We start from the raw sequence: 20542 nt of genomic DNA, 5'->3' as shown, positions 1-20542 counted from the left end.
GTTCAGTGGTGGTCGTCTTTCAGCCTTTCTTATCTTTGCCATGTCTCTGAGTATTGCACACCTTGTGCTTTTGGGCACTCCAGTGATGTTGCAGCTCTGAAATATGGCCAAACTGGTGGCAAGTGGCATCTTGGCGGCTGCACGCTTGACTTTTCTCAGTTCATGGGCAGTTAGTTTGCGCCTTGGTTTTTCCACACGCTTCTTGCGACCCTGTTAATATTTTGAATGAAACGCTTGATTGTTCGATGATCACGCTTCAGAAGCGTTGCAATTTTGAGACTGCTGCATCCCTCTGCAAGATATCTCACTATTTTTGACTTTTCTGAGCCTGTCAAGTCCTTCTTTTGACCCATTTTGCCAAAGGAAAGGACGTTGCCTAATAATTATGCACACCTGATATAGGGTGTTGATGTCATTAGACCACACCCCTTCTCATTACAGAGATGCACATCACCTAATATGCTTAATTGGTAGTAGGCTTTCGAGCCTATACAGCTTGGAGTAAGACAACATGCATGAAGAGGATGATGTGGACAAAATACTCATTTGCCTAATAATTCTGCACTCCCTGTAGGTCGCCTAACTCCAGTACTAATGCATTCAATTATTAACGGAATGTATTTTTTATATTATGTTATATTATATGTATGTGTGTACATATGTGTACATATATATGTGTATATATATGAGAGAGATATTTATTTATTTTTATATTCTTGTGGTACTCACAGAGCTTGTATAGAAGCCATTATCCATAAACGGCACATAAATATTCTTCAAATAAATACAAAAAAAAAAAGACATTGCCATCTGACATTCATTGGTGCCCGGGATCAAAGGAAATACTTTGTGAACAAGGTCCACTTTTAGACAGTGTAGAGACAGAAATCTTACCCACAAATCAGCATAAACACATGGAAGTTAATTGTTTTTAGAGCTAAAGTATACATAGAAATGAAAGCAATTTCCCATTTTTCAGAGCAATAGTCTAGAATTTAGCATTTAACTATTAGTTTTATCCCACCTGCTAAACTAGTTTTAACTCTCTCCTGCATTTCTTTTGTTGCCCGGTACTTGGTCCTTTTTAAAAATCTTTATTACATATGTATCAATATATATGCTTAAAATTTACTCAGAATAATTAATTAACAAAAATGTGGAGACTTGGAGAGAATTAAATCCAGTTGAATAGCTATTCAAACCTCTGGCAGTATATAAACATTGGCGCCATTGTTTTGTATCTTCCCCCTCACAATCTTTAAAACTTCCATTGTACTTTTAACTAAGCAAGGGACAAATAGAAATGATAAGGTGCTTTAGAACTGAACATTTTCATCACAGTATCGCTTGAGTTTTCCCTTGGATTGAAAGATTCATTCAAAAAAAGAAAGAAAAACACGGGAAAAGTTTCTGAGAATCAGCAAAACTCTCTTCCTGCTGTTCAACATGTCAATGGTGCATACAATCAGATATCCTGCCAATTTCTTTACAAAGTAACAACATGTTTTTTCTCATTCAGTTTTACAGTGTTAAATGTGAGTTTTACTCAGACTGTGACTTGACACATTCCACACATTCCTGTGGAGGAAATGAAAAGTATGCTCATTTTCACAGAGGGACACACAAACCACAGCCCACACAATGTCCATAAATTGGCTTACAAAAAAAAACAAACAGTGAAAGTGATCAGAGAAGTTCGGCTTCTTCTTCGTCGTCCTCAGAGCCCGACGGTCCTTGTCGAACTTCTTCGTACCACTTGTTGGTCAGAGTCTTCATTTGGATCCGGCCATGTAACAGGTCCTGTTAAAACACATCAGACACACAAAAATTTGGCAATATGTTAGAACGAACATGCACGTACAGAAATAATCACACAAAGATGCAGAGAACTGGACAAAACAAAAGATCTGGAAGTCTTAAAGCAAAAACATTTAGACACTTGTTCACCACAAGTAGTTGTCAGAATTGCTCAGACATATTTCTCAAATATTTCTATTAGATTATTGTTTCTGTGTCTAAACATGACAGTTTCATTTTGATACAAGAAACAAAGCCCTACATAACATGACACCCCCCCCCAGAAAACTATAAATATAAATATAGGAATAAACCCTTGGGCAGAAATGTTCATGCAGGCATCTTTACACATTTCCTGACGACACAGATTCTCATCCAAATCAAAACGCCCCTCGCAATGAATAAATACATCATGATAATGTGAGATATATATTAATTGTGGATAAATCCCAATGACTGAGGACAAAGCATGACAACTGGAAAATAACAAAGTATTAACAAAGGATTGTGATCGTTTTTTTAAGCTTTATGTGCCACACAAAAGACTTCCCCCCCGATTCGCTTACCTCCTGTGTAAGCCTGCGAGTGAAGAAGGGGTTAAGGTACTTAGCATCCAGCCACATGAAGCCCTTTAGGTCTTGCCTCTGATAGATTTGAGCCTCATACTCCTCCTCTGTCAGTTCTGATAGATGCTGCTCTGACTCAATGGTATTACCCTGTAGAGAAAGATGAGCACAGAGGCTGAAGTCATATAAACATATAAAGCAATTAAATTAGAGGGGGCAACAACGCAAGGAGGAGAAAAAGATGAACGCAGGAAAAAGTTCAAATGGCAGAAAAGTGGTGAGACTGGTGAGTCAAGATCACACACAGAAGGAACAAAGACGAGAGGGAAAGAGCAAAGGGACCAAAGAGTGAATTACATCAAAGAGGGCTGGAGACCCGTAAGGAAAAATGGGGATTTGATAGATCTTGCAGCTAGCACCTCAGGGGGTAACACTTAGCTTTGGAAGACATCAAACATGCAAATACTATACATGCAAGTCATGAAAACACACCACCATTAGCTTCAAATGACCTCAATAATAGGATCTACTTCAAAAGAATGACCCATTATATTGAGCTAGAGCTAATACAGTTAACTGAAATATTAAACACAAGAGCTTGATTTGGGAAAAAAAATTTATTAGTGCCACTGGCTAAGGTCTATTTGTGCCTGTCAGAGGTTTGGTGTTTTCAAGTGTGAATCTCTATGATAGCAGTCCATTCCCCCTCACTGATTCAGTGTCCTTCACAATCAACCCTTTGATGTTTTTTCCCTCTGAAGTGCGCAGAAAGAGCCTGATGGCAGATGAGAGGATGGCGCAGCTAGTACCAATACAGACAACAAACTCTCTGTGTGCCCCCCGTGTGCTAGAACCCTGGGTGCTTCAATCATTACCATCTTTTGTGTCTTGCTGAGATTGACGTCCTTCTTGTTTTTACGCCGTGACTGGCTATCCTCAATGTCCATGATGCGGATGAGTGGCATGGTGCCACCCCCGAGGAAAAGAATGGTAAAGAGCACGATGATGATGGTGGTGGTGCCGATTAGCTGACGCTTCTCAATGGGTTCCAAACCCAAATGAAGGCTCAAGGCATAGGGAATAGCACCTCGCAAACCTAGCAAAGAAGGGGGGAAAAAAAGCAGAATGAATGGAAAAAGAAAACATTTAGCATAATGGCTTTCACAAGAAATGGTTATCATATAAAGCTCGATGTGTTTTGACTTTTTCCACATTTTAGTTTTAATGCACAAGATATACAACAGGAGCACGTCTCTGTTTAGTTAAATGATGTTTATTGTGTTCAAAAACAGTAGGACAATGGTTGTCTGCTATATCAAAAACTAGAAGTTTAGACTTACTAAACAGGCACCACAGTGTGAAGTCTTTGCTAAAAAAGTTTACTGCTTCAGTGCTTCATACCACCTTTATTTTCAATGACAGACTCAGACCTCCTCAGCACGATAGATAGCATCATAGCAGAAATTTCTGGAGAGATTTTCTGACTATCTTTAGAGACGTTTTTTCAGATGCTCTTTGCTGTAGTGGTGTGTTCCTCTAACTCTCTCTTTCAACTACCCCGACTGCATTCCACAACACTCAGCCTGCTTGTTCTGGTCAGTTTTCAATTCTTCAGAAACTCTTTGCAAAATTATCACGATAAAATATTTTGCTGCTAAAGAGTCTTGAGACTGGAAGTCATCTTGTTAAGCAGTACTTTGTTACTCCTACAGGCACTTTTGATGCAGTCGACAAATTATATTGTCCGACCTCACAGAAATCACAGGTTTATTCACTTCTGTTGCGAGTTAAAAAATAAAGTCGAAGCAAAATATTCATTTGATCTCTAAATAACTACACAGAAGTCAGTGACTATATTAATCTTTGAATACAGAAAATGCTGCTTCAGTGATGCTTTTCTTTTTTCACTAGCTGTCGCATTCACAAGAATTTCAGAAAATTTGACCTCTGACCTTGACGATGCATCTCACATGCAGCATGTAGCAGCGTTCTGGGACACTAAGTTTTACCCAGCCAAAAAACATCGATTATGAATTCATTTTTATATTATAAAGCAGAGAAAAAGAAATCAGACATTCTTTTGATAAGGATAAGCTAAAATCAGTCCATGTTCTATCAAAAATGTGATAAACGCAACCGATTTTCCACAACAGCTGCAGAATAACACAAACTCTACTTTCATTTGCAGCCGGAGATGTGCGCACTGTGTTAGTGTAATGAGTGTGGTTTAGACACCAATAAAAAGATGACGCCCTGTAATTAACGAAACACATGTCATCTCACCACTAAACCACATGATGAACATCATCTTAGGTGTGATCTTGTGGTCCCTGCAGAAGTTCAGCAAAAATGACAGAGGGAAGATGTTCACAGCACGGCCAAGAAGAACCAGGACCTACAGAGAGAGAACAGCTGTCATTCCTGATTACCGTGGGAATAAGCAGACAGATTAAAATGACATCAATAAAAGACAACTTACTATGCACCAGATTACAAATGACATTTCAAATTTATGAGGGAAGCTGAAGATGGAGAGGCCGAGGAACGCAAACACACACGTCTCTGGAGAAAGAAGTTAAGAAAGCAGTGAAAACTTCTGATAATGACAGCCAGCGGTGAACTGGGATGCTAAGCGAGAATCTACTGACCACACATAAAGGCCACAGTGCGCAGTGTCTGCTGCATAAGGATCTGGGTGACAGGAGATAGGTTGTGATGGGTGTAGTGAGACATCACAATTCCCGCAAACAGGATAGACATTATTCCTGTAGGTGGAAACAGATGGGAGATGGAGGTCAGAGGAAAAGTCAAACATACAAAACTATTCATGTATTCATTATGTGCATGTGATTGTATTGACCCACCAGACAATTTGATTCCCTCTGCCAGTCCATAGGGAAGATAGGCAAAGATGATCATCATCCCAAACTCCAGCGATGGCGTGTTCCTCAGGTCAAAGTGTTTCAGAAACTGATTCAGTAAGTTAGGGAATTGAAATAAGGCCAGACCAGAAAATACAATTCTCACACATATAAAGTACAAACACATGCAAGGAGAATGGCGGCTGGATACAAGAGCTGAGATGAGTCCAGTGAGGGTTCCCAGTGCAGCAGAACCGAAAAACATGTTAAGGAAATAACCCAGAGCTTGTAGAAAAGTCTCCCAGCCTGTTACCGTGGAGTTGTCTGAGCGGGAAAAGAAACCCTCCGCTGTGCTGAAAAACAAAAAAGGGAGGAAAGTAACAAATTAAATCTCAGTGGCACTGTGATGCATTTAGTCTCGTAATATCTTCAGTTGACACTAGAGGGCAGAAACACTCCACCAAAATTAGGAGCTGGAGAGAGCAGGCATACTGCAACTATCCTGTTGGTTCAACTGAGATATTTGTACCATACATTTCAACTTGTTTCTTTATTTTCATCACAATAAGAAACAAACTGTAAGACAAAAGTTCCCAAACATTTACTGTGATCTGTGATTACCAGAAACACCAAAATCTCGTGACAAATGATTATCTTGGTGCTGGCACCAAAAATGTTGCATGTTGTGTATTTCATAAATATTAGTTTAGCTGGATTCACAGTTTACATCCTATTTATAATCACAATGTTTATTAACAGCCTTCCAAGGTAAAGCATTAGCTTCTGCGTGGCGTTTGGAAATGGCTGGGCCAAACTACATGATTGCTTTCTAAGAAAACCACTTTGTTGGGTGCTAACAATAAGCACACTGCCAGGGCTGCTCAGTCAGCCTATTTATTATTTATGCACTCATTTAGACCTCAGAGACACCCGGATACTTAAGATCACTTTGCACATTTATCCTGTAGTGAGTAGGAGAGATAAGGAGCAATAAAGGGAGTGCAGATACTGAAGCTAGTGTGTGAACAGGAAACCCGAACACTGTTTCTGTCAAACTTGTCTGTCAAGTTTCTGTCGCCTGTCTGAGGTAGTCAGTAAGCAGATAATAACAATAGAAACTAGATAAACATTCTGAGTAGCAGATATTCTGAAGAAAATCTAAAGGTGTGCCAAGACAAACTTCAGTGATAAGTTCAGACATTGACCACTTTCAGCCTTCCAGCCACTGGGTTTCATCCTTTTCCCGATTTTGATGGCAGCCTGCTCACATCCAGTAATTTAATGTCTATAAAATCAAAATGTATTGCTATTTCTATCCTCTTCAGTCTTACCCATGAAAGCAAAATGAGTCATCTGCAAAAACTAGGTCAAGTTCAAAGGTTGGAAAATGACTGACATCAAAATTTTAAGCCACCGGTGTGTTACTGTTGGTGTGTTTAAGAGGTCTACTGCACTCAACCAAATAATTAAGCCTTGAGGACAATATAAGTCAGCACAAGAGCACATGAGTATATGTTTTAATATGAAAAATATCCCTCTCTCTCTCTCTCCTTGCTTTCTCCTCATGTAACCTGGTCGAGGCAGGTGGCTGTCCTATCTGAGCTTGGTTCAAGAATGTTCTTCTTGTTAGAATAGTTTTTTTTCTCCTCACTATTGCAAACATCAGTATTTAGTATAACGTGAGACAGCAGGCTATACAAATACATATGCCCCGAGATCCTGAGTTGAGTGCTGTTATGAATGAAGCGCTATATAAAGAAAACTGAACTGAAATTTAATTAAAAAAAATACTGAAAATGTAGGCATTTTATACATATACATCAGTAGATCTTTATTGTGTTACTTAATGATGTATTTTTCACAGAGTTGTATAGATTGTATTGTAACTCTTGTGGTTGGCAGATCATGCTATTGTTTCCTGTTTTGTTCAAAGTGCAATACACCACCCAAGTTAGAAAAATGACAACTTGCTCATACATCCTCTTACAGGATGTAAGAGCAAGTTGTTTGAAATATGCTTGTGAAGATTTTCGCAGTAATAACTGCATTATTACCTAATCCACCACCCATTCTCTCTCAAGACCCAATGCAGGGTTGTTGCGGAGGAGCTAAAGCCTCTATCACAGTGGCCATAGGATGAGAGGCAGGGTACACCTTGGCCAGGTTGCCAGTGTGTCCGAACATAAACAATGGCTAATGTTTATGTTTATTCTGTTAACTTCATGGTCTTCTTGTAAATGAAATGCCACCGTTTACTTTAAAATGATCGCATTTCCTTCTCTTCTTTCGTGAACTCAATGGCCTTTGTTTCAAAATGGGAAAAAATGTTAAGCTTATTTTATGCACCAACAATATGATTGAATAAAATTAAACTGATCAGGAGAGCTGCAGTTCAGTAAGTGCTGTAATGGGCTAATATGATTTCAGCTAAAAGCAGGTACTGCTATTCTGATCCCACTTTATAGCTAGTATTTGTTTGCATTTTGTCTAACTGGTACCTGTAAAAGCAATTTGAATGAACTAATAGCAGTCCGTGCTTGTAACAAATGTTGAATTACTTTGAAAGAAAGTAATCTTAGAAGTGTAGTACTTGTGATGTTTTGAAACATGTAATTTTTTGATGATTTCTATGAGCATTTGGGGATCTTTATTTGTTGTTATATGACTGCCACAGTAAATGTCTATTACAGACCACAAAATGCCACAAGAAATATCTTATCCCCCATGTGTCTAGTTTAATGGACCTTAATGAGGTGATCACAGTCAAGCAAGTTGGGCATACTAATATGTTTTCATTTGAAACAATTTTTACTATAATTAAACATGGGACCCAGTCAAGTGTTTTAAGAATTGAAACATTGAGACTTTTGGAAATCCTGCTGACCCATATTAGCTAGAAATTGAGAGAAAAAGAGAGTTTTAGAAGCATCCATGTTCACTATTCGTCATACCTTGATTTGTGAAGCCCCTGTCACATAGAACTTTTCCAGTAGAAACACATTAAATCAGCCCTCTACTAACAGTGGTTAATTCAGCATGGATAAAGAATTACAGGCACTGCTGAACTTATCAATGCCAGCAGCAGCTATTGCTTTATCATGCTAGTAGTGCCTACATGCCAAGGTTATTAAATAAACCTCATCTGTACAGTGATCAATGTAAAAAGCTGTTTTAATATGAAAACAGAAGTTTGGATTTGGCCTCAGTTGCTGTTAGATTTTAAGACGCTATGTTGTGTTGTACATCTAACCCTTGTATAACATCTGCAGAGTGCAGACTCTATGCATGCTGTCCTTAGGCCTACTTTTTGATAAAGACTGGGAAAATGTAAATGTGCCAGTGTGTGCAATGGAGAATATTCAAGTCATGAAGGAGTGTCCTTACTTGGTGAGGACAATGGAGACAGCATCGTTGAGAATGCTTTCACCAAACACCAGCATATTAAGGACTGGGTCCACGTTGAGTGCATTGAATATGGCAATGGTAGCTACAGGGTCCACGGCTGAGATCAGTGAGCCAAAGGCAAAGCTACAGCAAAGTAGAAGGGAATGAGAACGATTTACTTCATTCATAAAAGAAATTAAGACACAAACACATGTGGGCAGTAAAAGAGGAAAAACATTTCCAAAATAAATAAGAGGAAGCAGGAGACAAGAAATATGATTTTTACTTTCTCTGACTTTAAAGGAGTCCGAATGCATACAAAGTAGCACACTTTAGTACTAGGAAAATAAAACATTAAAAGATTATCAAAAGTTTCCTGGGAAAAAAAACTGACAAAAAAAAACAACTAAACAAAAAACCGCAGAAACAGGTGTAAAAATGGAGCAATTACTCAAGAAGTCAAGAGGCTGTATTGGGACGTTCCATCAGAAAATCTATTGAGCTATGTACCCTACATTCTAAAAAATCCTCCAAATGTAAACTCCTTTAAGTTATTTCTGAGTTATTTTCTTTGTTTCATTCAAAAACAAATAAAATACGTAGGCTAAAGTACTGCCGGAATGTGCTAGTTGCTAGAAAAAACACATGGGTGTGGAGTAACATGCTGTGTTTGTACTGGATATGTCTCTGGTAGGTGGATTATCCTGTTACTTTGAACTCCTAAAAGACAAACCCTTCAGATGTAGAGGGCACAGTTCAAACTAAGTAGGAAGAGGGTGTTATTAAGAATAGAGGGGGAAAAAAAGAATAAGATAAGATAATCTTTATTAGTCCCTCACGTGGGAAATTTGTTAATTTTCCCACGTGAGTAAGTTACACTAGTGAGTAAGTTTTGACCTTTTGTGGCTCATGTAAAAATGGTAAATTCAAAGAATTCACACTAGCAGAAAATGATCTCAGCTCAGTATGTGATTTCATCAGTGAAATACATGTTTAGTCCAAGACTAGGCTTAACACCTGTCAGCAAAACTGAGCCAAGTTTTATCTGACACAGAAAAATTCCATCACAATGAAGTAAGAAAGCTCACAGTAAATGCTTAGAAAAAAATCTCACCTATCAGTCATGGTCATCTTATAGATAACATCAGCCTGTGAGGAGGGTTATCAAAAAAAACAAAAAAACAAAACCCCAGATTGTTAAGCTGCAAGAAAACATCTGATTACGTCGATATCAGTGTTACAGATTTGTACAATAAGAAAGTGATAATGGTGATGCAGCAATAATTTATTTTTGAGCATATCCCATTAAACATTTCCTGTACTAACAAAACCTTGACAGAACATTGAAAATATTATATCATGAGGTCACATACTCTTTAACTGAATGAGGGCTGTGTGCCACGGGCCTGTGTTGATTACTAGATTAATAGAAACATCACCTGGCCAAGGAAATAGATGCCTCCTCCAACTATGAAGGCAGAGATAGCTGTGCCGATCACAGCAAAGAGGGTAATGGAACCAATGTTCTGGAAGAAGTTACCCTGAAGACACAAGAACATGCAGGTTAAGTATTAGATACTGCCAGCAAAAAAAATTATAGCATAATTTCACAGAGAGTTGTAAAAAACTAAAAAGACTGTGACCTTTTAGTTGTTTGGAAAAAATGAAGCCAGTTAATAATGTAAAAAATAAATAAAATATTGATAAAATAAAAACAAAGGGAGCAAAAACTCAATTATCAAAACAGAAAACACAAACAGGTGACCTGCTTAAGCCTCTTGCTGCTTTTGAATGATTTGTAGGTACTGCATTTGTAAATGTAACACACATACTAAAAGGCTCCAGCTTATTGCTGGGTTGCTCAGACTTTTGGTCTCATGAATCTTATTCCGTCACGCCTAAAGGTCAGTTTTGTCCTTTATAAATATATGTGGTGGTTTGTACTGTTCTAAGAACACGAGGGTGCTGGTTGTGTAAATCCAGCCTCATACACACACGTACCTTATGTAAAGAGTATCCAGATTCAAAGATGATGGGTGGCAAAAGCAAAAGGAAGAACATGTTGGGTCTGAACATTTCCTCCTCCTTTTAGGAAAATAAAAAACAAAACATTTTATTGGTAAATAAACTGCAGCAGAGAGGCGACAAAATGCTGCCTTTAACCTTGGATTAGAGCTGCAAACTGGTCAATAGTAACAAACTGATGAGGTACAAGTACAATTGCAAGTGTCATTACTGTAAAGTGAGACATGTGCAAGCATTGAGTCATAGTTTCAAATTTAAAGAAAACATTTGAAAACGTTAAAGGGAAATGTAACTGTGCTAGTCAAAGAAAAACAGCACTTAAATAATTTGGACTGTTACACATTTGACATTGTTAATCTAAACAGGAATTCTTAGCAATACTGTTAACGTAAAAAGTATGTACATGCCAGTAAATGATAAAACACTAACTTGTGGTTACACATTCAACAAACACTCCACATTATTCATCGGACACATGAAAGCCGGTACAGTGACCATCAGCTGACCTAATGAGTCATGGGGGAGGAGAAACGGTGAGGGCGAGGGGGACTGCCTGAGCTGTTATAGTTACAGCTCTTTATCTGACAAAACAAATTTGGATGTCGACTCCTCAACAATGAGCACACGCACACACACACACACACACCCAACAGGTATTTGTCTAAGGACCGCCTGCCCTGCCTTCCTATTAGGCAACTCACCATTCTATAGAAGCTTTTAAACATGCTCACTTCAACATGCTGTAAACAGGCTGTGAGCTCATCGTTCATATAAACAAGAACACACACACACACACACACACACACACACACACAGGGACCTTGGCTCTCTGATTATTTCAGCAAAATAATGCAATCTTTGTTGCTTCTCAGCTAACTGGGCCAGCCTCCAAGATCAGGCACAGGCATCATGTGCCCATGCCTTACGCTCTAGCTGCCAATGTGTCTGTGCATCATGCACCGTGTGTTCTTGTGTTAGCCAAAGTGTGTTTGGACGGGTGTGTCAACACACAGTATGCGTTAATAAATGTTCATGCACAAGTTACATTTCTGAGCGGTTGACACGGCGGTTGCTTCTGTTAGAAAGTTTGAAAAAGGCAGAGCCATATTTACAGCACTCAGTCAACAATCTCCCTCTTTGTATTATGAAAGCCTGTCATGACGGCTGGTTGAACCTGAATTTCAATCCCAACAACCCCATTAGCAGATGGACGTTTAGACAGTTATTTCCACACTTGATGTGGCTTTCCTGGAAAGTATTGCAACAGGCCGGCAACACCTGAGTGCGTAACTTTTTTCTCACATACACAATCCCATTCCACAATCCTCCAATTTACCATTTGAGACACTATTTTTATAGAATTTGCTATCAAACACGATAAGTAGTTTATTAACTACTTATTTTTATTAAGTAGTTAATAAAAAGGTTTAAGAACTTTTCAATTAAAATATGCCAGCATATTTTAATTGAAAATATGCTGGCATAACTTCTTGCATAATCTTCTGCTTTTAGGTATTTGTTTTTTCCCTTTCTAAGTAATTATTTAGAATTAAAAGAGTATAACTGGAGTGATATAAGATGAGACAGAACCACAAAAAAAGAAACCAAACGTGTGGGTGCAGGAGCAGTCATTTTAGTTCAGACGGTAAATTTCTCAATATCAACAAAACCATGGCTACAAGCACAGAGGGTCAAGCACTGTGGACAGCCTGCGGAGGATGTACTGTATGCTTATGCTAAAAGGCTATGCCCTTGCTTACTTTGTTTTTCCAAAACATTCAAATTTCAGGAAAAGTAGACCAACTCTTGCTTCCAGGTTACCAGTTTCTCTCGACATTTAGGTCAAGCAGAAGTCTTCAGGCCAGGTGCTCAGGAATGAATATTAACACCAGAGACACATGAAAGTATGCCATGCGTGCACTGCGACCTGACGTCTACCACTGTACTCCCAAGGCACCAATGCACGTGTTCCTTTAATGCTAATAAAAATGCCAACTGGGAGGACTGAACAAGTACACATTGGTTTTCTCTACACATACCTCAAAGGATTCTCATTACTTTGCAGGTAAGAGACTGGTTAAAAGTGGAGTGCAATAAATAATATTTATCAATGAATAAAACAATTAAATAAATTGTTAAATAAAACAGTCTAAAGGAGAAAGAATTGTTCTTTAGAATTTTGGGACAAACAAATGTTGTTGGGCGTTACATTTACACTGACTGACAAAGCACTAGACTTTAGGCAAGATAGCACTGCAATCTCCTCCTGAAACTGGAGAAAGTTATGGACTGATGAGGAGTAATGAGATTTCAGAAGCTGAAAGGAAAGATGAAATGGATAAAACCAGAAAGCTGACGATGGGTATACTCGGGAGAAGAGCTGATACAGAGCTTGAACTAAATGAGAAAAGATGAATGCCAAAGATGAAGAGAACACAGTTAAAAGAGAGTTGAGAGATAACAAAAAATATGAGTGCAGATGTTGAAGAGACCTTCATTTATAGTACAGGGTCCCTGGAGGCTTGATTTTGACAACCGGTGAAATCACCACATAAAAAAAAGCACAAAAAAGCCCCTAAAACCACAATTAAAACTTCTCTCATTCTGTCGCTCTCTCTCTCCGTGGCATGGGAGACATCTAATAAAATATGTGCAGCCCTTTGGGGCTAAAACACACCACTGCTGCCACTGAAGCAAAGTGACAAGGCCAGATAGGACAATACAGAAAAGCTTAAACAGAGAGAGAGGTCTTGTTTGGAGTACAAATATTCTTGTTTATCTCTCTCTGTTTTGGCGATGAGACAAATTTCTACGATTGTAATACTTAATACCAGCATGCTACTTCCACAATCTGTGTCAGAAAACATGGGAGAGATGGGGGGGGATGAAGGTAAGTATAAGGAAAAAACAGAGAGGCCTTCCCTGCATGTGCTAGAAAAAAGCACACAGGAAAAGGCTCTCTTTGTATGGTGGGTTGTAGTGAGTGCACTGAAGATAGAAAGCTCAGTTGTCAAAAGCAAAGACAGCAGATCGGTGGTAAAAAGGAAAGAGCAAATCCAGCAATAACAGGATGCTGCTGCCTGAGGGAGTTGTACACCCTTCAGGCAGGGTATAGGGCAGTCCTCCAGGCTGGCGAGATTAACCAAGTGGGCCAGCTGTAGAAATGCTCTAGTTGGATGAGGTGGCGCCAGCCTTACAGGCAGCTACCAAAAGACATTGATCAGGGAGAACAGATCCCTTTAATTAATTATAAAAAATAAAGCACAAACCTACAAACAAATGTACAGTTTCAAAACAGCTGCAATTAAAAGTAAACAATAAAAAAAAAATGCTTACAGAAGCCCAGTTCTGCCACTGGCAATCTTACTTCAAACTGGTTTCATCGTGCTTCACGGAAGCTTTTTAAAAAACAAATAGGTCAGACATAATTCATTTGAATTGTGTCCTAGGTCTTTTCAGGTCTCAAATGGGCTATAAACCACTTAGCATATCCATGCTCCAGCAAAGAAGCAGCTGCAAGCCATAGTGTAATTCACATTACTTTACTACTATTGAAGTCACTGCTGCCTAGACATAGACAGGAGAGCAGGCTTGTTTGCTACAACTTAAACACAAATACAGACATAGCAGTCTAGAGATTTACAGGACTGGGGCAATGTGTGGAAAGGGGCTCCAGGGGCTCTGGTTACTAATGTAGATGACTCAGCAATACCCTGGGGGCTCCAAGCTTAAAAGACAATGGGACCCTGTGTGCAAGAAGCATTGGCATAACCTGTCCTCTTTTCCTGCCTCCCTTTCACTCTGCATATCCTTCCCTGTGCCTCTCCTGTTCACTTGTTTTCTAACTCACTGGCAGAGAACAGGGAATGTTAATTAAAGGGTCCGAGAACTGCGGGGGGGAAAAGGCTTGTTGGGGGGGGGGGGGGGGCATACCAAGCACAAAAATGGTGCATGTCACAGGTCGATAACAAAGTTTGCATGATATGAATGATGACATTTGTGACAACAGGAACCAGGAAATTAATGAATGAGAGAAGAAAGAAATACGACGCAAAGATGAAAAATGAAAGCAGATGTTTTGGGCAGGGGTGGGAAGGGATTTTCTATGGAATTTGTTGCATTACAAGTTACAAGACTGTGCATTACGTAGGAATGCAACTGCACTAAATATGATCAATCACTGTATCTATCCAAAGTATAAAATGGACAAAGGTTTTAGAGAATACTTTTGTATATTTTTTGTGCGTTTGTGGGAATGTAATTATTTTACTCCACTCTAAGAAAATCAAGCAAAACTAAGAACCACACATTTTGAATCTGAGAGCAGTGAGTGCAGCGTGGAGATAAGAAAGGTTGCTATGGGTTAAGCTGTGGACATGCACTGCATATGTGTATTTGTTTGTGTGCTTGCAGTGTAGACAAATGTGATTATTTTACCTAATGCTAAAGTAATCAAAACCAAAAAAAGCTACATTTTAAATTTGGACCAAGTGCAGTGCTGACAGAAGAAAAAAAACATGTTGAAACCCAGTAAAACTATACCTTCCAGTTGGCCAGTTCCTGGAACTCAATGATCTTAATGAAGCCTCCCATTAGAATCCCTGGAAAGAGTAAGGAAATACCAGTGTTTGAAAAAAAAAAAAAGTTTACTACTTAATTTCATGAAAATCACGCAACACATGCTATTTTAGTGGTTTACAGTAAATACCTCATAAATGTCATCATAGTTCAATTATAACTTGTTTAAAAGAGCTATGGTTATACTTTTGTCTTTGAGAACATCCTGCTGGGGCTTCAGTTCTCTTTCTACACAACCCAGCAGAACATTAATTAAAAGGGTGATGAAACACAAAGCTTTGTAAAGAGTCGAGAAAAGGAGATAGATAAGATGAAGACAGAAATTAAACACGAGCCTAAAAGCTGTGTGCAAGTTCTAGATATATTGGCAGATGGAGAGTGATAGTGCAGAGGAAGACATACAAAGAATAGATGGGGAAAAAGGAAGTGATGAGGAAGGAAAAGCAGCCTTTTCTGATTTGTAAGCAGTGTGTTATCTCTCTTCAGCAGAGTCCCCTGTGACGAGGCCTGTCTTATATGCAGCAAGCAGGTCGTGCAAAAGCAAAAGGCCTTCAGGGTGAAGACAGATGGGTGTCACTGAATTATAGCGAGTGTAACTGCACAGACATGTAAAGAGGAAGCTGGTGGAGAGAATTAGAACGAGAATTAACCTAAATCGACTGCACAGAGGAAGCAAAGCTGCACCTCAGGAGAAAAATGAAATCTTGTTTTTTTTTTGTTTTGTTTTTTTTTAAATTAAGTACTTCTTAAATATTGAATAAGGCTGCAAATGGCACCAATGAGTTAGTGTTTGCTCATCTTAAATCACACAGACAACCTAAAGAAAAACGATTTCCCTTAGGTCGTCTACCCTTTGTTTCATTTTGTTGCATAACACAGAAGAAAATTGAGTCTCTCTGTGTATAGAACATATGAGTAATATATGAAGTCTTGTGAAAAACGAATTACCCCCCCCCCCCCCCCCCTTAATGCTGCCATAAGAATGAACATAAAAATGAATAGAATAGACTTTTACTGTAATTGTACATGTAGAACAAAAGAGGTAATATGTCTGATTAACTGTTTATCAGCAAGTGTGTGTTACCTCTATAAAAGCTGAAGCCTGGGATGTTAACCCAAGTGCTACATCTCAGACACTACAGCCCTGAGTGAAGCGTGTTAGAAAAAGACTGAACAAATACCGCTTGCTTTTAACAGCTGCCAGGAGAAGCCACTTCTCTTTAAAAATGATTTGATCTTGTTTTGCAGCCACAGGATCTGGGTACCATGCTGTTGTGGAGTCAACTGTGAACTCCTCTGTTTACCAAAGTATTTTTGCTTTAAATATGTGGCTATCTACATGAAAGTTAAAGGTTGGCCAAAATTGGTTCATGGAAAAGGACTGAATGGCTGAAAAAAAAAAAAAAAAAGAATCAAGGCGCTGCAATGGCCCAATCAAAGTTCAGATGTCAACCTGATTGCAATCCTTAACAAAGCTGTGCGTGAAGAAATTCCAGCAAAATTCAATGAGCTGAAGCAACGTTGTAAAGAAATTCCTCCACAATGCTACGAGAGACTGTTCATTTATACAAAAATCAATTACTTCCAAGTTTTTGCTGGAAAGGTTCTTCTACAAGCTACTGACTCATGTTTTTAACAAGAATGCAAAGACATCTCAACGTTTAAAACAATCCATATGCTTTGGTGCAATTCATCTACTGTCTGAAATAAGCCATTTCTGCTCTTCTGCCTTTAAGGCCACACCGATTTGAAGGAAAATTACTTCTGTTTGGCTGCTCCTCACAAACAGAAGGTTCAAACATTAGATGGCTGAGGCTGCACTGCCATGAGCTCTTAATATCCAATTGAGGATTACCCTCTTTGACATAATAAAGTTCCTTACAGAACGTTCATTGTAAAATGCTAAAATTCAGATAAGTCTGAAGGCTAAGTGTTTTATCTAAATTAGGCAGGGCAAGTTTATTTATATAGCAAAATTCAACAGCAAGGTGATTCAAAGTGTCTTACAGAGACATAACAAAACAAAAACAAATAAAAAGGATGATTTAAGATGAAAAAAGGAGCAGTAGATAAAATCAGTAGTTAAAATATAAGTTTTGAAATTTAAGCTTAAAAATAAAACAATGCGAATTTGGTGCTTTATTCAAATGCAGCTGAGTCAGGTGAGTCTTCAAACTGGATTTAAATAAACTGAATGTTTCAGATGATCTGAGGCTTTCTGGGAGTTTGTTCTAGATATATGGAGAATAAAAGCTGAATGCAGCTTCTCCGTGTCTGGTTCTGACTCTGGGAACTGATAAAAAACCGGATCCAGATGACCTGAGGGATCTGGAAGGTTCATACTGGGTCAGGAGGTCACTGATGTACTTTGGTCCTAAACCATTCAGAGCTTTATAGACCAGCATCAGAACTTTAAAGTCTATCCTCTGACGGACAGGCAGCCAGTGTAAAGACCTCAGAGCTGGACTGATGTGGTCCACTTTTTTGGTCTTAGTGAGGACTCGAGCAGCAGAGTTCTGAATGAGCTGTAGTTGTCTGACTGATTTTTTAGGTAGACCTGTAAAGATGCTGTTACAGTAATCAAGCCTGCTAAAGATGAATGCATGGACTAGTTTTTCCAGGTCCTGTTGAGACATCATATTGTCTTAATGTGTTTTTCTAAGTTTAGGTCTGAGTCCATCACTACACCCAAATTTCTGGCCTGGTTGGTGGTTTTTAAATTAAATGGAAATATGTTGACATAATATAATTTTTTTGGTGAACCTCCATTAATGTAAACATAAATATGACAGATAACAAGAAATAAAATTCTACTTTAATTACTTGGACAAATACACTTATGATGTTAAAATTTTAGTATGATGCCAAATGCAATTACAAATATAATACATAAGCAGTACTTACCTAAGGACACAACAGCCACACTCTCTGGAAGAAAATGCAGCTTGAACTTGATGAGCAGGTGCACCAATATGATGCAAATACCTGGGGGTGAGTGTTAAGAGAAACATACATCCATGTTAATAAAATCACACCGTCTCCCAAATATTACAGTATTGTCATCTTTTCTCAAGCTGCCTTCCTTCCAGTAACCAAATGCACAGGGATGTCAATGAGAGACGAAGAGTACCATTGAGCTCCAATTAAATTTCTTAATAATTAAATTTAATTTCTTGGACACTGAATCCAGGAGAGATTTACTGATTAAACCTGAATTATTAGTCATATGGGAAATGCTGAATTAAATGGCCTGTATTTGTATAGCGCTCTACTTAGTCCCTAAGGACCCCAAAGCGCTTTACACGTTCAGTCATCCACTCATTCACACACACTGGTGACGGCAAGCTACATTGTAGCCATAGCCACCCTGGGGCGCACTGACAGAGGCGAGGCTGCCGGACACTGGCGCCACTGGGCCCTCTGACCACCACCAGTAGGCAACGGGCGAAGTGTCTTGCCCAAGGACACAACGACCGAGACTGTACAAGCCGGGGCTCGAACCGACAATCTTCCGATTACAAGTCAAACTGCCAACTCTTGAGCCACGATCACCCCGAGGCCAAATTCATTCATGCAGCAAGGTAATGAGAGGCAACGTTACAACATATACAACTATGTGGCTTCTAAACTGCTCTCTGAGATAATTTTTCCATTTTCCTAGTTTAGTAAACATTTTTTTCCATATGTTTCTTTAAACCAATGAGATGTTTTCTTAGTTTACAACTAAAACTGCATGCTTTCGCAGTGTAAATCAGTCTAAATAGTAAGTACATGTGTCATTCATGATAGTATCTTGGTTTATAATCTGACAGCGAGATAGTGGACTAATGTGCATAATGGCTACTTTGGATGGTACTTCATGTCCATTCAGTGTGTAACCACATCCTCTATATGCACTGGTATCATCCTAGATCCCCATCTACAAACTTGATTTAATAAAACACTAAATTGGTTCTCCATTATTATGGGTACGGGATGAATTATGCATGCTTTGTTAACCACAAGATGCAGATTTCCTGCTGTAAAACAATTTACTTCTTTTGGTCTATCCTGTTTGCTCAGACAAACAGTGATCTTGACAGACAATATGGAGTCAGACTTATTCGGTGATGGGTGAAAACACACTAACCAATAACAAGCAGGCTGAAGAATATGGTCATCCCACTGGACTGTTCTTCTTCTTGGGCCTTAACCCCTGTCTGCACTGGCAGAATGGGCTTGACTGTTGGGGGTGCCGGGGTAGTTGGCTTGACAGTAGTTGTTGTTGAGTGAAGGGTGTCATTGTAGTAGTTGTCGGTGGTGTCATTGGACTTACTGCAAGGCGACAGACAGATTAGATTCAGAGGTGACTATGTCAGTTATCTCAATATGGCTCAGTTACGTCTTGCATTTAAACAGCTGCCATTTTGATCTAGTCTAAGTTTAAGTTAGGTAGAGCTGAATGGAGCACATAAAAACATTTACCCAGTTTAAACAGATGGGATACAGATTTTGTTTTGGTGAAATTATGTTTGTCTATGTATTTTTGTACTTGTAATATTAGAAAGTATAATATTTATTTGGCATCCATACAAAAAATGATTAGGCTTGTACCGTGTACAAGCCAAACTACTGAAACTACTTCTAGCTAGGTACAATATGCCAAGTTAATCCAGAGAGAGTACTGAAATTAGTTTTTGCCGTCTCTGACCTGACCGATGACCCATCCTTCTGTAATTCGTTTGAATCGAGGTTCGAACCATGTTCTGTTTCATGGTTTTCTACTGACTGCCCTTCCTCGGCTATAATATTGTCCTGTTGGTTCACATTTCCTCCATCGTCATCTCTCTCATGCAAGGCAAGTGAGTTTTCCCTCTCTGCTCGCTCTGACGCACAAAAACTTACGAACAACAGAAAAAAGGACAAGACTTTAACAATAACGCCTCTCATCCTCAACCGACTTTTTTAAACATTAAAGCTACGTTTTGTAATTAAAAAAAGATCGTCTGTTTCATGTCGACAGCTCCATGTATCTGTTGACATTTCGACTCTACTTCCGGTTAAATCTTTTGCTGGGAGTTGTAGTTTTTTTAGCTACCGGGCAAGGCGGTATTAACTAAGGTTAAGGGAACATTCAAAAGTTGTTGATGTGTTCGTTTTAAAAAGATAGATATAGATATTTGGTCCCGTGAATAATTCAACTTTCATGTGTACATACGAAATGTTGGCGTTTACAATTCTTGTATTTCCACTTTCCCATGAGCCATTGTAATCTAACGTCAACCGTCTTCTTGGTGCTTCGTGGGTATTGTAGTTTTATTGTGGCATGCGCTGTTTGCGAAGTACCAGATG

General features: G+C 38.9%; 2 protein-coding genes across 3 annotated transcripts in view; one reads left to right on the top strand and one right to left on the bottom strand.

Annotated features, from left to right (window-relative positions):
- Positions 1-684: 684 nt before the first annotated feature.
- Positions 685-20246, bottom strand: slc9a8 (solute carrier family 9 member 8). 2 transcript variants are annotated; one of them, XM_082519061.1, is made up of 16 exons: positions 19902-20244; positions 19341-19525; positions 18116-18196; positions 15176-15234; positions 10610-10693; positions 10048-10149; positions 9723-9757; positions 8609-8752; positions 5436-5577; positions 5228-5333; positions 5012-5128; positions 4843-4925; positions 4647-4758; positions 3239-3459; positions 2364-2513; positions 685-1800 (listed from the first exon to the last, which is right to left on the bottom strand). In XM_082519061.1, the coding sequence occupies exons 1-16, from the start codon at positions 20138-20140 to the stop codon at positions 1687-1689; spliced, it is 1974 nt and encodes a 657-aa protein (XP_082375187.1). In that variant the 5' UTR covers positions 20141-20244; the 3' UTR covers positions 685-1686. The 2 variants fall into 2 exon arrangements, with proteins under 2 accessions (XP_082375187.1, XP_082375186.1); XM_082519060.1 differs by having other exon boundaries at positions 5012-5333; positions 19902-20246.
- b4galt5 (UDP-Gal:betaGlcNAc beta 1,4- galactosyltransferase, polypeptide 5) overlaps positions 19536-20542 on the top strand; it is a 36425-nt gene continuing 35418 nt past the window's right edge. Inside the window, exon 1 of the mRNA XM_082519067.1 lies at positions 19536-19556. The gene's annotated coding sequence lies outside the window, so the exon portion shown is untranslated. The remainder of the gene's footprint in view (positions 19557-20542) is intronic.

This window comes from Aulonocara stuartgranti (assembly GCF_965226115.1).
Source record: "Aulonocara stuartgranti genome assembly, chromosome: 20".
Lineage (NCBI taxonomy): Eukaryota > Metazoa > Chordata > Actinopteri > Cichliformes > Cichlidae > Aulonocara > Aulonocara stuartgranti.
The sequence above is the reverse complement of the archived record's forward strand: the minus strand, read 5'-3'. Positions and strand labels throughout refer to the sequence as shown.

Excerpts from the sequence above, each read along its gene's own strand:
- slc9a8 (XM_082519060.1), bottom strand. The coding sequence starts at position 20,140 with ATGAGAGGCGTTATTGTTAAAGTCTTGTCCTTTTTTCTGTTGTTCGTA. Across the intron at positions 18,197-19,340 it reads CTTCAGCCTGCTTGTTATTG|GTATTTGCATCATATTGGTG; the intron begins GTTAGTGTGTTT and ends ACTCACCCCCAG. Across the intron at positions 4,759-4,842 it reads CATTTGTAATCTGGTGCATA|GTCCTGGTTCTTCTTGGCCG; the intron begins GTAAGTTGTCTT and ends CTCTCTCTGTAG.